General features: G+C 38.8%; 1 protein-coding gene across 1 annotated transcript in view; it reads right to left on the reverse strand.

Moving 5' to 3' along the window:
• The window catches only part of MTHFD2L (methylenetetrahydrofolate dehydrogenase (NADP+ dependent) 2-like), a 140,116-nt gene that overhangs the window by 114,895 nt on the left and 7,589 nt on the right, over positions 1–17,632 (reverse strand). The window contains exons 2-3 of the mRNA XM_010838176.1: positions 6,029–6,217; positions 4,894–5,016 (exon numbers count right to left, since the gene is read on the reverse strand). Coding sequence (XP_010836478.1) covers positions 4,894–5,016; positions 6,029–6,217 — 312 coding nt within the window. The remainder of the gene's footprint in view (positions 1–4,893; positions 5,017–6,028; positions 6,218–17,632) is intronic.

Below are 17,632 nucleotides of genomic sequence, written 5' to 3' on the forward strand. Positions count from 1 at the left end.
GAGCTGAAACCATTTTGGAGAGTCACTCAGTTTTCCTGAGTCTCTCCCAAGTACACAAGTTACTAAACTATTGTTTGTTTTTTCTCTTGTTAATCTATCTCAGGTCAAATTAATTCCCAGACCAGACAGAAGAAACAAGAAGGGAAAATGTCATCCTCCTTGAAAACCTACATCAAAAGATTGATGAACTAATTTAAATACTTTATAACACATTGTTTAAGGTAACTGCATTGCATTATGGTTTCCTGGGCTTGCCTTGTGGCTCAGCTGGTAAAGAATCAGCCTGCAATGTGGGAGACCTGGGTTTGATCCCTGGGTTGGGAAGATCCCCTGGAGAAGGGAACAGCTACCCACTCCAATATTCTTGCCTGGAGAATTCCAGTTTATTCTGCTAAACAACAAATTTTGTGTACCAGTATAATGTGTCAATAAGTAATATAGCTGAGTCTTCTCACCTGCAATATGAAGAAGATAATGCCTACCCATAAGGCTATTTTGAGGAGTAAATAAAATCATCCCTATAAAAGAATACTTGCCACATAGTAAGCACACATTCCTCACGAGCTAACACTGACAAGTTGGTGAGGGTGGTAACATAATGGTAAAGGCATGAGGGACCTGTGAGCCTGGGTTCACATCCCAGCTCAATTACCAGCTCTGTGTCCTTAGAGGAAGTTACATAACTTCTCTGTACTTCAAATTCATCATTAGTAAAATGTACATAAATAATAGCTCCCCATCTGCATTGGGAAATTGTGAGGATCCAATTAATCAATAAATGTAAAGAATATAATAATGCTTATAATAAAGGCTTAATTTTAATCAGTGTTATTTTGTATGTTACTGGCTCTTCAGCAAGGTAGAAGACTGCCTTTTCTCAAAGCATCCAGATAAGTGTTATCACCATATCCCTTTGGCTCTTGCTTCTCAGTTTCTTTTTTTAAATTAATTTATTCATTTTAATTGGAGGCTAATTACTTTACAATATTGTAGTGGTTTTTGCCATACATTGACATGAATCAGCCATGGGCATACATGTGTTCCCCATCCTGAACCCCCCTCCCACCTCCCTCCCCTTCCCATCCCTCAGGGTCATCCCAGTGCACGGGCTTTGAGTGCCCCGTTTCACACATCGAACTTGGACTGGTGATCTATTTCACATATGGTAATACACATATTTCAATGCTATTCTCTCAAATCATCCCACCCTCGCCTTCTCCCACAGAGCCCAAAAGTGTGTTCTTTGTATCTGTGTCTCTGTTGCTGTCTTGCATATAGGGTCATCATTACCATCTTTCTAAATTCTACTTATATGCATTAATATACTGTATTGGTGTATTTCTTTCTGACTTACTTCACTCTGTATAATAGGCTGCAGTTTAATCCACCTCATTAGAACTGCTTTAAATGTGTTCTTTTTAATATTTAATGTTAAATAGTTAATATTTAATAGTAATATTCCATTGTGTATATGTACCACAACTTTCTTATCCATTCATCTGCTGATGGACATATAGGTTGCTTCCATGTCCTAGCTACTGTAAACAGTGCTGTGATGAACATTGGGGTACACGTGTCTCTTTCAATTCTGGTTTCCTCGGTGTGTATGCCCAGCAGTGGGACTGCTGGGTCATATGGCAGTTCTAGTTCCAGTTTTTTAAGGAATCTCCACACTGTTCTCCATAGTGGCTGTACTAGTTTGGATTCCCACCAACAGTGTAAGAGGGTTCCCTTTTCTCTGCACCCTCTCCAGCATTTATTGTTTGTAGACTTTTGGATCGCAGCCATTCTGACTGGCGTGAGATGGTACCTCATTGTGGTTTTGATTTCCATTTCTCTGATAATGAGTGATGTTAAGCATCTTTTCATATCTTTGTTAGCCATCTGTATGTCTTCTTTGGAGAAATGTCTGTTTAGTTCTTTGGCCCATTTTTTGACTGGGTCGTTTATTTTTCTGGTATTGAGCTGCATGAGCTGCTTGTATATTTCTAAAATGAACATTTCTAAAAGGTACTCTATTTTAGTACAAGCAGATCACCATTGCCATCTAGTGGCAAACTGCTAGCAAATTCAATAAGGAGGAATATTGCCCATAAAGGGGTAAATTTTCTACAGATGTGAATTTAATTCTTTAAGACAAACTAGATATTTGGAAATTTGTGATACATTTTCTATAACAATCTGAATTGGATACAAATATAAGTGGGGGAAATTTAAAAACTAAAAACCACAAGAATGTTGCATGGCAAATACAGCAGTACCAAAAAAATAAAAAGATTCTTATTTTGCATGAGCCAAACAATTGGGTTTAAACTCAATGCCAAAAAAATTTTGGACAGACTTTTGATGTTAATATACCCCTGATATTTTCTAGGCCCTAATCTTCTATGCTATCACATGAGTGTGCTGTATGTGTTGAATTCCTTTTGTAGTTATAAAAGTATGGGATAAATCACTATGCTAAATCTATAGTATTATCTGTCATAAGCATTTTTCTTAAGGGCAAACCTTAATAACTTCTAAGATCTGTTCCAACTTTTTGATATTTTAAACGCAACCATGTAAGAGGAAAAGAATTAGAAATGTGAATCTAGAGTGCAATTTAAACAGCACAAATGTTATAACATATAGCTAGTATATTAAATTATATTATTAGATAAGTTAAAATACTAGTACCATACAAAGAACACAGACAACTGCATTATTCAGCTTTACTTTCTGCAAGTCAAAACCTAAAAAATAATTCAAAACTGCACAAAAGTACTATAATCTATAATATTCAGGCTACTCCTTACTTTGCTCATTGAAAAATGCATGAATTTCAGAGCTATAATTCAGTCAAATGACACCTGTTTTCCAACAACACAGTTCAAATTTTAGTTATCACGGTGTCTTAACTGTGAGTAATTATATAAGAGCTGCCAACTCTCAGACAGTAAAGAAACTGCCTGCAATGCAGGAGACCCAGGTTCAAACCCTGGGTCAGGAAGATCCCCTGGAGAAGGGAATGGCAACCCACTTCTGTATGATGGGCTTCCTAGGTAGCACTAGTGGTAAAGAACCCGTCTGCCAAAGTAGGAGACATTAAGAGATGCAGATTTGATCCCTGGGTCAGGAGGATCCTCTGGAGGAGGGAATGGCAACCCACTCCAGTATTCTTGCCTGGAGGGTCCTATGGACAGAAGAACCTGGAGGGCTACAGTCCACAGGACTGAAAAGAGTCAGATATGACTGAAGCGATTTGGCATGCATGCATGCATGCCGACTCTTTGGTCCAAATATCACTATATAAGTAACAGATGAAGTCTGTGAATGCTTGGTCACTGTACATCTGTTACTCAATTCAAACATAGATAGCAAATCATATTGCCTCCTTGGGTTTCAGGGATAAATTCACTGACATTTCATAAAAGTACATAATCAAAAGAACGAATTAGCCCATAAAGATGAAAATTCAGCAAAGAAATAAATATGATGATGCTGGAAGTGAAAATTGGATGTGAATAGAAGATCTGAAGATGGCAACAGTAAAGCAAAGATAAAAGAGACCTAGGCTAGCAAGAAGGTAAGGGCCATGAATGTAAAAGAGAAGGTAAAGTCGCTGCGATAGGATTCTAATGGACAGTAAATGGGTTGGTTGATTAAGAAACAGGAAAAGACCCTAGAAGCTGATACCATGTCCTTTGGAGTGATGCAGCTGTGAAGCCAAAGGAACTTAGTCATCGCAAACGGATCAAAATAAATGAGGAACAAAAAGGATGACAATGCCCAGAGGAAGTGACACCAGAATCAAACCTCACACTAAAGAAATTCTCAGAGATATTTCATGACTTTGAAAGGACAAAGGACAAAACGGAAGTTAATCCAAACTTAAAAAGAATTTGACAATTTAATTCACCAAGGCATAGAAAAAATGCTTGCTCCATATAAGTTATATGATGAGAAGGCGGCAAGTAACTGTTCAAACTCCTCTTGATAAGATTTTGGCAATGAAATAAAGTACTTTAATGCTCAATGTTTCTAATGTTTTAAATTACAGTGTACTGGATAAATATTAGTTTCATTATTTTTTGCATCTGCTTCGGTTCAGTTCAGACGCTCAGTCATGTCCAACTCTTTGCGACCCCATGGACTGCAGCACACCAGGCCTCCCTGTCCATCACCAACTCCCAGAGTTTACTCAAACTTATCTCCATTGACTTGGTGATGCCATCCAACCATCTCATTCTCTGTCATCCCCTTTTCCTCCCGCCCTCAATCTTTCCCAGCATCAGGGTTTTTTCCAGTGAGTCAGGTCTTCGCATCAGGTGGCCAAAGTACTGGAGCTTCAGCTTCAACATCAGTCCTTCCAATGAACACTCAGGATTGATCTCCTTTAGGATGGACTGGTTGGATCTCCTTGCAGTCCAGGGGACTCTCAAGAGTCTTCTCCAACACCACAGTTCAAAAGCATCAATTCTTTGGTGCTCAGCTTTCTTTATAGTCCAACTTTCATATCCATACATGACTACTGAAAAAACCATAGCTTTCATCTCCTTACACATTTATAAACCATGGTAATGTTTTGAGAAAACATTTTAAAGATCACAGAACAATTGTTATTTTCCTATTGATTTGTTAAGATCCTTTGCCCAATTTCAACTTAGTCATTTTCATGGTCTCGCACTATTGTGCAAAACAAGAACTGCATGTATTATTGCCAAAGCCTAAAGTTTTCTTTCACAATTTTCAGTCACGATAAACATGTCATTCAGAAATTGCCACCTTGAATGCTACTGTAATAGCTAGTCCCTTTCTGAACCTATTTTATAAATGACTTGCGGTGTCATGAAATAATGTTGAAAGATGTCCTTGCCCCTAACCAAATTAGATACACAGAAGAGAATTATGTACCTGGCAGTGGCAACTGAACTAATATACCACTGACTCTTGGGTCCGCGTTCAATTGATCAGTTATATCCAACAGTTCTTCCTGAGAAACATCCTTAGGTTTTAGAATGATCTCACTACAGATACCTGAAAGAAAAACAAGTACAGAAAGTCACTTGACTAACAAAGATGTGTTTTTTCATTAATGGTGTCTTACACAGTGTTTGATTGGTTCCCTCTGTTCTTGTCCCACTGAAAGAAAAGGCCCTTCTACAAAAGTGATGTTCAAAGCACCATCAGGAGGGAACTTTTAAATGGTACAGACGTTTTCTTATGATTCACATGCATTCTTTGGCCCAGTATTCCACGTGACAAATTGCACTTATTTGTGATGAGCTACTGTTAGTGGATTTGAGGAGAGTGAAAATACCAATACCACCACCACCACCACCGCCATGAACTAGCCAGGTTAATGTGATTAAAAAAAAAACACAAACACACCAATACAGTATAATAACGCATATATATGGAATTTAGAAAGATGGTAACAATAACCCTGTGTACGAGACAGCAACAGAGACAATGATGTATAGAACAGTCTTATGGACTCTATGGGAGAAGGAGAGGGTGGGAAGATTTGGGAGAATGGCATTGAAACATGTAAAATATCATGTATGAAACGAGATGCCAGTCCAGGTTCGATGCACGATACTGGATGCTTGGGGCTAGTGCACTGGGATGACCCAGAGGGATGGTATGGGGAGGGAGGAGGAAGGAGGGTTCAGGATGGGGAACACATGCATACCTGTGGCGGATTCATTTTGATATTTGGCAAAACTAATACAATTATGTAAAGTTTAAAAATAAAATAAAATAAAAAAAACAAACACAAACAAACAGGCCCTTTAAATGTAACAAGTTGCTCTCATGTTTCCCAATAGGATCAGAAATCACACAAAGTTGATTTAAAGAAATTTGAAGAAAAAAAAGAGTAAGAAATGAATGTGAATGTTGGGAACTAAATAATCTACAGAATGGCAATAAATAATAATAACACATGTTTTTCAAATAGCATTTAGTCGACAGTTATCATTCATAATTATCACACTAAAACCAGAAAACGTTATCTAGTAACAAGTACAGCTAAAATGCTCCCCACCTACAGCAGCAGCGGCTTTAATCTTCCTCCTGACATATGTGTGGCTTGCTGGGTTATCACCCACTAATATGATACTGAGGTGCGGCCTTCTGTTCCCAAGGGAAACCCAAGAGTCCACGCCATGCTGGATTTCTCTCTGGATTTGTTTGGCCATTTCAGTTCCTGAGATAATAATTGCATCATATCTGTGGAAAACAAACAAAAAACAAATATACTACTAAAAAGGCAGTAAGGACTATCCAGCCACATCAATTTAAAGTACGAGAGTGAACAAAACATCTATGATCCCCTAAGCGAGCAACCAAACTTTGATTTTTTTCAGATATATTTGACCCTCATTCTTCAGGTTCAGAAATGCATTCGTAACTTTTAAAAACTAGTCCAACTCTGCTTTTTAGTTCTGCATTATCATCTGTCTATAGTATACATTTCTTCATCACTTTCACCTATATGTTTTTTAATTATCAAATCACATACTCAAGACCTATAATATTGGTTCTATTAAAAGCTCTGCTTTTTTTTTTCCCCCAGAAAAGACAGATCAGCACAGTCGAGTTAAAACTGGCCCCTATCTCCAAAGCCCCAGACATGTTGTATATAACTGGCCCCATAGCCTTTTGACCCAAAGGCAAAGTCAGTTCACTCTTAATAGTACACCCAGTACAAAATCCTGAAGTCATGAGCTCTATACTACACAGCTGCTCTCATTTACTCCAAGAAAAACTGTGTCCCACAGCTCTCGGACTCTGTGACAACAGCTGCCAGTACTGCCATACTTGTCATTGATGGGGATCAGGCCAGGAAGCAAACGGCTGTTTCCCCTTCTCCCCACACCACCACCCCAGCCACCCTGCTCACACCAAGGCATTATTTCTAACAGAAAAAAACGCACAAAACATTACTTCATGGCAGTTTATATAAGTGCTTGAGAAGGTAAAGCATGCTAGACTTTGATAGACGACATAAATTTATCTCTGGAAAGGCACAAAAATGAATGCATTATGGGAAGGCTTTACTGCTCTCCATGATCTCAGATTTAAAAGTGGTGAATTAACATTGCTCCTACTACATGCAGGAGACGTAAGAGAAGCGGGTTCAAACCCTGGATCAGGAAGATCTCCTGGAGGAGGGCATGGCAATCCACTCCAGTGGAGAATCCCATGGACAGAGGAGCGTGATGGGCTATGGTCCCTAGGGTCACAAAGAGTCAGACACGACTGAAGTGACTTAACATGCATGCACACACTACTGCATGTTTAGTTTTTAAAGGTATTAGATAAAATAAAAAATAGTTCCATCTGGTGCCCCCGTCCTTTCACTATTGAAAGCTCTGGTGAAAGCATGATCTATAGTGCATGAATATTACACAAAACACTAAATGCAGGTCAATGAATATTATGCAGGAGGAGAAATGGAGGAAAGGAAAACCTTTACCAACTTAATTTTTTCAATCACCTGTACAACTTTTATGTTCTAATCAGAGCAGGCATCATGAATATCAGCCAGCACAAACAAAATGAAATCTGTCACCCCTTCCAAATAAGTCAGCTCCCCTTTCTGACAGGTTGGTATACACACACGCAGAACCAGATCAAGAACACCCTATTTCAACCCGGCACCAGTGGTCTACAGGGTTCATCCAGGTTCATGCAATTTTGATGTCAACAACATTCTGCTAAGAAGTGATCCTGAAATACAGTCTATGGATACATACATCAAAATTGCCCGCAAAGCTTACTGAACTTGCAATTTTTGGACGCCCCCCCCCCCTCCACCACACCCATGATTCAGGACCCCTGGGGGAGAAGAGACAGCCTGGCAATCTGCACATCTAACAGGCTCTCACAGGTATTCTTATGCATGATCATGTTTGAAAACCACTTCTTTAGTTCAACACAAAAGTGTATTTTAATAACCATGTGTCTGCTAAGTCATTTCAGTCGTGTCTGACTCTTTGCAACCCTATGGAGCCCTCCAGGCTCCTCTGTCTGTGTGATTCTCCCGGCAAGAATACAGGAGAGGGTTTCCATGCCCTCCTCCAGGGGATCTTCCTGACCTAGGGATCTTACATCTCCTGTACTGGCAGGTGGGTTCTTAACCACTAGCACCAGATTCTTAACCTGGGAAGCCCCAATAATAATCATAACCATGGGTTAACAAGTAACTGGTTTTGGTATCAGGGTGAAACTGCCGTCATAGAATGAGTTAAAAAGTATCCATCCCTCTTCACATTTCCAGAAGAGTTTGTGTAGAATCGGTTTTATTTCTCCCTTAAATGTTTGGTGGAATTCACTTGTGAAGCTGTCTGGCCCTGGGCTTTCTTTGTGGTAAGGTTTAAAACTACAAATTTAAATTATTTAATACAGAGGGCTCTTTAGGTTATCTATCATTTCTTGAGTGACCTTTTGTAGTTTGTATCTTTGTACATTCTAATAATTGGTATTAATACATAATTATTAGACTTAAATAAGGTAAAAAATAAAATACATTCACTTTTGAGTTTAAATTTTATTTTTCAGGATTAAGAAACAAACTTTTTTCATTATTTACTTTGAATTCCTGATGCTCATTTGTTATTGATTCATTTAAGTGGACTTTTAATACTAAGGGCCTTCCCAGGTAGCACAATGGTAAAGAATCTGCCTGATAATAATGCAGGAGACGCAAGAAATATGGATTTGATCCCTGAGTCGAGAAGATCCCCTGGAAAAGGAAACCAGCAACCCAGTCTGGTATTCTTGTCTGGAAAATTCCATGGACAGAGGAACCTGGTGTGCTACGGTCCATGGGATTGCAAAGAGATATAACTGAGCACGCATACCCACACACACACACACACACACACACACACATTAATACTGAAAGAACAAGGACCTCCTATATTAATAAGTACTAAGGGCCTGCAGATATGGCAAACAATTTCAACATGATTCGTTTATAAGAGGTAGAAAAAAATAAAATAAAATAAATAAATAATAAATAAGAAGTAGTAAAAAAAAAATATTTTCCAAAAATTAAGTTGTGTCAACAATATTCAGATAGGCAAAATAGTCTGCTTTAGAAATGAGTTTATCTGCTAACGTACATCTGAAGTCACTTTTAAAGAAGTGACTTCAGATGTAAAGAACATACATTTGTATTTTAAAATATAAAACCATCTGAGCTCCATGTTGCATTGTAACAGCATATGAATAGCAATGCAGCTGCTTACATGTTTTATTAGCCAATTCTCTGTTACATACAGTGATTTATTCATAGATTATTGTCAAACTGGCAACACTGGACATAATTCAGGATAATTACAGCCTATAAACTACAAAACTGTGTGACCTTGAGAATGTCAGCGATGATAATGGCATAAACTGATTCCTGACTTCCAAAAAGACAATCTATTTGCAGATTAAACTTGATTGCACCTTTTCTGTTGGAGGCTGAGGTGACAGGGCTTAACTTTACATGATAGCACTGATGTGCTAAATTGGCCTGCTAATTACAGCTGACATGGTTTAGCCTGGCCTAGCTGGTCTTTACGGGTAAACACCCATATGATTGCTACCCAATTATGAAGAGGGACTTAGAGCATTTTCAGTCGTAGCTGGTTCATCCCACTGATTTCTCCAGTCACTGGAGAGGCTGAGCAAGCCTGGCTCTGTGGGAGACACAATTTAAGGATAAATGAAGCAACCCTGAATTAGTGGAGGGCCAATGCAAGATGCCTGCATCAGTCTACCTGCTAGAAGGACTGGTAAACACACACATTAAGCTCATATAGACCTCAGTGCATAAAGGAATGAGATTTTTTTAAAACATGCATATTGTTGAAAACTGTTAAATATCAGCAACAACTCAAATGTTCAGCCATAGAAGCACACAGCTCCTAAGAATTCACCTTCAGATCTCGATCACTGCCAGTCCGTTCTCCACACTGCAGCCAGAGCAATTTTCCAAATGGAAACATGCCAGCTCCCTTGGTAAAACTGGACTATATACACATTGAAAAAATTAATTTAATAAATAAATATTGAAAACTGCTTATATGCCAGGCACTATTCTATGCACCAGGAATACAAATAATAGTGCACAAAACAAATCACTCACTTTCACAGAAACTATATTTGTAGTTGAAGAAGACATAAACAAAATTTTAAAGCAAATATTTAATATATTATGTGTGAGAAATAGAAAAGGCATTTGTGGAGGCCAGAATTACCATTTTCCATAAGAAGGTTAAAGTGTCACTTCTCTGATTAATCGGGTAACACCAGAGTGTAAACGAAGAAGTGAAGGAATATGTTTTGCGGTTACCTGGAGAAAAGAATTTAGGCTAAGGGAAGTACATAGCAAGTACAAAGGACTTTAAGCTGGAGCATGCCTGGTATGTTTGATGAATAGCAACAAGGCCAGTGGCTGCAGTGGAAAGAACAAATGAATGGGTCAGAACAGGATGTAAAGTCAGAGAAGTGTGACCTCAGATCACATTGTACTCCAGGCCTTTGGAAAGACGCTGGCTGTTACTGTGAGAAAGCCTGCATTTGAAGATTTGAGGAGTGCCATGACCTGATTTTCATTATTCAGTGATAACTGGTTAAAATGTGGAGACTCTATAGGAGGAAGCAGGGAAGTGAGGACACCAGTGAAGAGGCTAGTGTGGAATCTCAGGCAAGAGATGATGGTGGCTTGGACGTGAGCGGAGCAGGCAGTCAAGGTGCTGAGAGTAGTCTGATTCTGAATCTATTTTGGGGGGGGAGCCACTCGGATTTACTGAGATTGAATATAGGGTGTAAAGAAAACAGAACAGAAGTCAAACATGACTCCAAAATTTTTGACCTGAAAGGGAATTTGAATTCAAATCCAAATGTTCGGTAGCTGACATGCCCCTGCATGAGTTTTCTTCAGCCTCATGGTGCTGACCAAGTCCCACAGTACACACAGCTGCATTTCAACTTATTGCCTGTGCTAGTTTCTCATTTCTGGGCCTTCACATACACTGTTCCTTTGACCTAAAACACTCTTCATCCTCCTTCTCACTTCTCTAACATCCCTACCAAATCTGCTCCTCATTCATTCCCACACAGTCCTCAAGTCTCAGCTTGGAAGGCAATCTGGAAAATGTCCCCTGACACCTTCAAACTGGGGATCTGCCTCTGCTAAGAGTGCCCACAGCACCCAGCTCTTACCCTCATGTAGACTCTTAAATCCTTATTAAAATTACTGTCTCCCTCACAACACTGTAAGCTGTGTAGGACAGGAAGCTTATATTTACTACTGTGTTTATAAAATATTTGTGGGATTATCAGAGTAAAATTGTTTATTGTATTACAGTTTTTTGGAGTTAATATGTAGCCACTGAAAATAACTATAAAAATAGCAATATGTTAAAATGTTGCATAAAATTAAGTGAAGAAATTAAATGAAAAATATGCCAAAGCCTTTGACTGTGTGAATCACAATACACTGTGGAAAATTATGAAAGAGATGGGAATAACAGACCACCTGACTTGCCTCTTGAGAAACCTATATGTAGGTCAGGAAGCAACAGTTAGAACTGAACATGGAACAACAGACTGGTTCCAAATAGGAAAAGGGGTACGTCAAGGCTGTATATTATCACCCTACTTATTTAACTTATATGTAGAGCACATCATGAGAAACACTGGGCTGGAGGAAGCACAAGCTGGAATCAAGATTGCCGGGAGGAATATCAATAACCTCAGATATACAGATGACATCACCCTTATGGCAGAAAGTGAAGAAGAACTAAAGAGCCTCTTGATTAAAGTGAAAGAGGAGAGTGAAAAAGTTGGCTTAAAGCTTAATATTCAGAAAACTAAGATCATGGCATCTGGTCCCATTATTTCATGGGAAATAGATGGGGAAACAGTGGCTGACTTTATTTTTCTGGGCTCCAAAATCACTGCAGATGGTGACTGCAGTCATGAAATCAAAAGACACTTACTCCTTGGAAGGAAAGTTATGACCAACCTAGATAGCATATTACAAAGCAGAGACACTACTTTGCCAACAAAGGTCCGTCTAGTCAAGGCTATGGTTTTTCCAGTGGTCATGTATGGATGTGAGAGTTGGACTATAAAGAAAGCTGAGTGCAGAAGAACTGATGCTTTTGAACTGTGGTGTTGGAGAAGACTCTTCAGAGTCCCTTGGACTGCAAGGAGATCCAACCAGTCCATCCTAAAGGAGATCAGTCCTGGGTGTTCATTTGTAGGATTGATTTTGAAACTTAAACTCCAATACTCTGGCTACCTGATGAGAAGAGCTGACTCATTTGAAAAGACCCTGATGCTGGAAAGATTGAGGGCAGGAGGAGAAGGGGACAACAGAGGATGAGATGGTTGGATGGCATCACCGACTCAACGGACATGGGTTTGGGTGGACTCCGGGAGTTGGTGATGGACAGGGAGGCCTGGTGTGCTGCAGTTCATGTGCTCGCAAAGAGTCGGACATGACTGAGCGACTAAACTGAACTGACTGAATAAAACAGTGAGATACGTAGTATTCTGGATATTTATCTTTCTATCTTAAAATGGTATCAAAACAGATCCTGAATTAAATTAAAAGTGAATAAATGCAAAATATGTATGAAACATATGAAAAGAAAAAAACAGTAAAATTAACAACCTTACTATCCAGTTTAAAAAAAGTATTATCATCATCACTGCAATTGTGTATATTGAAACCCTCCCCTATCGAAACCTTATCTTCTCCTAGAGAGTTAAACACAATCCTGAAATTGGGCTTTATAATTCCATTGCTTTCCTTTATCATTTAAACTAATGTTTGTGTCTCTAAACATTAGAAATATAATCATATACATTATATACTATATAATGTAATATAATAACATATATATACTATACATAATGTACATCAATATATGAGCTACATTATATATCTCACATTTATATATGATATAAATATAAAACATAATATCTCTCTAAGGTTTACACCCAGGAATGGGATTGCTAGATTATAGGATACATTTATATGTGTTCAGTTTATGCCACCTTATTTTCAAAGTGGTTGCACTAATTCATACGTCCACCAGTAGTGTCTAAGAATTTCTACTTCCTTGAGATTGTCAAAGTTTTTATGTAACACATTAGTTTAATGGCATTTTGTTGTAGTTTAAATACGTGTTTCCCTAATTACTAGAGGTTGAATGTCTTACAGTTTTATTGGCCATCTGGAGTTCCTCTTTTACGGGATGCCTGTTCATCTCTATTGACCATTTTTCTAATGGATTATTAGCTGTGCCTAATTTGTAGTAGCTATTTATGCATTCTGAACACTAATCTCATAACAGTGAGAAATGGAGTATTTCCTGCCATATGGGTAAACAAGGATGTCACAGTCATCAGGGATTCCAGCCCTCCAGGGCACTCAGGAGGGAAAGACCTGTGCCATCTGGCAGCCATCAGACTGCAATGCAGCCACTCTCTATGGTGAGCACCAAAGAACTAGAATGTGAAGATTCACAGCAGGTTGGCCCCAGATAGCTGAGCTGCAATTGAAAGGAGTGATTTCAGCGAACCCAGGTTCTTTCATCTTCCCATACATAGAAAAGTGTTAAATTCCTTGAGATATCTGGTTTTCTTTAATTCACAAAAATACTTTTGATATTCAGACTACTTGTTCTTTGTTTCAAACTTCTATATAACCTGACTCCCCACTCCACCTCCTTGGAGCAGTTCTCTCAGGGATACTTAAGATGATACTGCCTCCCAGGATTAAGTACTAAAAATTTCTGCCAAATAAAACATAACTCTCAACTTTTAGGCTACGTCTGTTTTTTAAGTCTACATCAGTTATATCTGTGTATCAAGTATCACCAGTATATGGTTTGACTTTTCACTTATTTTATAGTTATTTTTGATGGAAAGTTCTTAATTCTAATGTGAAAATTTTTTTTTCTTTGCCTCTAGAACTTGCCCTTCTTGTCTTGTAAGAAAACCTTCATCATCTCTGACAAAATTTGTTTTACAGAACACAACAGGACTCACAATTGATGAGCCAGGTTGGCTAAGGAATTGCCAGGAACTTTCTGAGATGCTATAGGCTAGACCTAAAAATCTTACTGGGCTTAACTAAAACCTCTATAAAGTAGTTCTGCCAAGCCTCAGTTAAGAACCACTGATTTACACCCCCATGATGCTCAAAGTAAAAATCCCCATTCTAGTATTCCTGATAAGTGGTCAACTACCTTTGTAACCAAGCAGGACCCCATGAGGCCTTCCCAGGACAGGCTTTCCCCCATATCTTTTGCATTAGCTCCTCTCTGAAGTACCTATATGATAATATTTGAAGCACTTTTCCTGAGCTGTTTTGCAGATGTAAAAAAAACCTCCCTCGTGCTAACAAATGAAAGATGTTAACTATCTGACAATGATGAACACATAGCCCCAGGACACCAGGAGTCTAAGGACTGATAATGTTAACCCCTGGGATACCACTCTCCTACCTCATCATCAGCCAATCAGACAATTGTGCATGAGCTGATCACAGACCCTGAGACACTACACCTCCCTCACTTGGCTTTTAAAAGTGCTCTGCTGAAACTCTTCGGGGAACTTGAAGCTTTTTAGGGGATGAACCACCCATCTCCTTGCATTGCCTTGCTGTAAACCTTTCTCTACTCCCAAATCCTATTGTGCATCAGGCATGTGAATTTGCATTAACACTTTCAACATAAAGAAACCTATGAAGTATGTGTATATGCTTGAAACTGGTCATGGGGCATGTATCCATAAGTATGCAAACAAGCATACAATCTACCAACTAGGACTCTTTAGGACCCCATGGACTGTAGTCTGCCAAGAGTAAGAATATTGGAGTGGGTTGCCATTTCCTCCTCCAGGGAATCCTCCTGACCCAGGGATCGAACCCATATCTCATGTGTCTCCTGCAATGCAGGCAGATTCTTTAGCTGCTGAGCCATGGAGAAAGCCCAAAAGTATAAATTGATAACAAATTAACAAATATTGTACACATAAGCTCAGTTATTATAACTAAATTACAAAGCTATTGTGAAGAGGTTTGTATTGAATACAAAAAATTATGTCATCACAGAATGTACTCTCTTCACTGCCTGCCTACATGATTTTAAAAACAAGTGTTTAAAAATATATTTTGTAAATGAGCTAGAAAGTGTTGCATTTTGTTCAAAATCTACTGGAAATTATTAACATATTCAAAAAAATAAGCCAGACAAGGGTGGAATGAGGAGTTCAGATTTGAAACATCTAGTGAACTGCAAATACTAAAACCAAAGCTTACAATAGAAATGTACCCCTTCCCTCCAAAAGAAGGTACTGAGCTAATTAAACAATGACACCTCAAGCATTATACAAGCAATTCTGAAATTCTATTGCTGAGGGTTGAATTGTGTCCCCCAAAAGATATGTTCAAACCCTAATCCCTGGTACCCACGGCTGTGATCGTATATGGAAATAAGGCATCTGCAGATGTAATTAAGCTGCAGGATGAAGTCACACTGGAGTTCAGTGACCATAAATACAATATGACTTTTGTCCTTATAAAAAGACAGAGAGAACTCCACGTGAAGACAGAGGCAAGATAGCCACATGGCTACAGACGCAAAATTGGAGTCATACAGTTGTAAGCCAAAAAAAGCCAAGGATTGCCAGTAACAACAGGCCAAGAGAGCATGGTTCTGTGGATTCTCTGGATTTCAGACTCCTGGCCTCTACAAACGTGATGATAAGTTGCTGTTGTTTTATGATGAGGTTCAGGGTACAGTGCCCCAAGATGTGACACTCTTAACATGCAGATTATTTCCAGCTGAAAACAACCAAGGCCCAAAAGATTTGGGACGAAACCTTTGAACTTCTCCCAAATGCCTAAGTGAACTTTAAGAATTGGAATTCCAGTTCCAGAAAGGAGCTGTCACCACATATAACCATACTAAAGTATGAACTAGGTGTGGTGGACAGGGAGGAACCTAGCAAGGCTGGTTTGATCAAAGTTCCCTCTGTGTCCCTCTGTCTCTAGATGGCCAGGCAAACATTTGTTCACAAACATTAACTCTTTTCATATTCCTGTGAATTACCTTACTTCTCTTTGAAGTCCTAGACACTTACCTTCTTCTCCTTAGTCCAGAATAATGTACATATATATACATTATATATATGAATATATACCTCATAATAATAACGTATATATACCTCATCTTGCCTGTCTTTGGAACACTTCATGTTTATGTAAATTCCTCATACATAGGTAATAAATTTTTTTATTGATTTTTTTTTTTCGGGTTAATCTGCCTTCTCTCATTTCAATTGCCAGCTCAAAGAACTGAGAGAAAAAAGAGGAGAGTATCCCCTCCTCTACAAAGCCATCTAGTTTGTGGTACTTTGTTTATGGCAGCCTTAGTAAATAAATACATCTTTAATCCCAATTCAAAGTATCCCAATTTGTGGGAAGAACTTTTGATAAATCTCCTGTTTTTCACTGAGTAAGTGTCAGTGAAGAGTTCTGACAAAACTTTGCCAACTGGAGGAGAGAATGGCAAAACACTCCAGTATTCTTGCCACAAGAACCCCACGAACAGTATGAAAAGACAAAGAATATGACACCAGAAGATGAGCCCTGCAGGTCACAAGGTGTTCAATATGCTACTAGGGAAGAGCAGAGGGCAATTACTAGTAGCTCCAGAAAGAATGAAGCAGCTGGGCCAAAGCCAAAATGACGCTCAGCTGTGGATGTGTTTGGTGGTGAAAGTAAAGTCTGAGGCTGTAAAGGACAAAATTGCATAGGAACCTGGACTGTTAGGTCCATGAATCAAGGTAAATTGGATGTGGTCAACCAGGAGATGGTAAGAGTGAACATCATCTTAGGAATCAGTGAACTAAAATGGACAAGAATAGGCAAATTTAATTGAGATGACCATTATATCTACTGCTGTGGGCAAGAATCCCTTAGAAGAAATGGAGTAGCCCTCATTTAACAAGAATCTGAAATGCAGTACTTGAGTGTGATCTTACTTTTTTAACTCTTAAAAATGTGACTGCATCAAAAAATTATACAGTGACATTGCCATTAATACAAATCAAAAGTGAAGTCAATTTGACCCTTAGATATCTTTCACACAATGCACCCTGTCATTACTTGCTCAGGTGACATCTCCTGCAAAGGTAGGAACTTTGCAAGTCACCCCCAAAGAAGGCAAGACAAGGAGCTCTCCTTTTCAGCAGTTTATTCTCCCCCTATTGCTCAGCTAGCACTACAAGTCCCTTCATTAGGAAAGAATATGTCATAATGGAGGGGCCAGGGAGGAGAGTTAGCAGTCAGGCAGCACAACACACTACAAATTACTCACCCAAAGCCAGAAGTCCCTGAGAGGTAGCCCTGTTTACCTTTAAAAGCTGGCCAAGTTACTTAACTGCTTTTAAAGGCATGCAATTTCCTCATGTATATAATGGGAATAGTCTCTGTTGACCTTATAAAATAAGCTTTGACTAAGAGTCGATTGGCTCATTTGTTAAAATGGCTCTCCTAGTTTCTGTTAAGAAATAGACGGAGAAATATTCAGAGAACCAGAAGTAATATGAGACTAAAAAGCCATCAGGG

The sequence above is a fragment of the Bison bison genome, unplaced genomic scaffold, assembly GCF_000754665.1.
Source record: "Bison bison bison isolate TAMUID 2011002044 unplaced genomic scaffold, Bison_UMD1.0 scf7180017864092, whole genome shotgun sequence".
Lineage (NCBI taxonomy): Eukaryota > Metazoa > Chordata > Mammalia > Artiodactyla > Bovidae > Bison > Bison bison.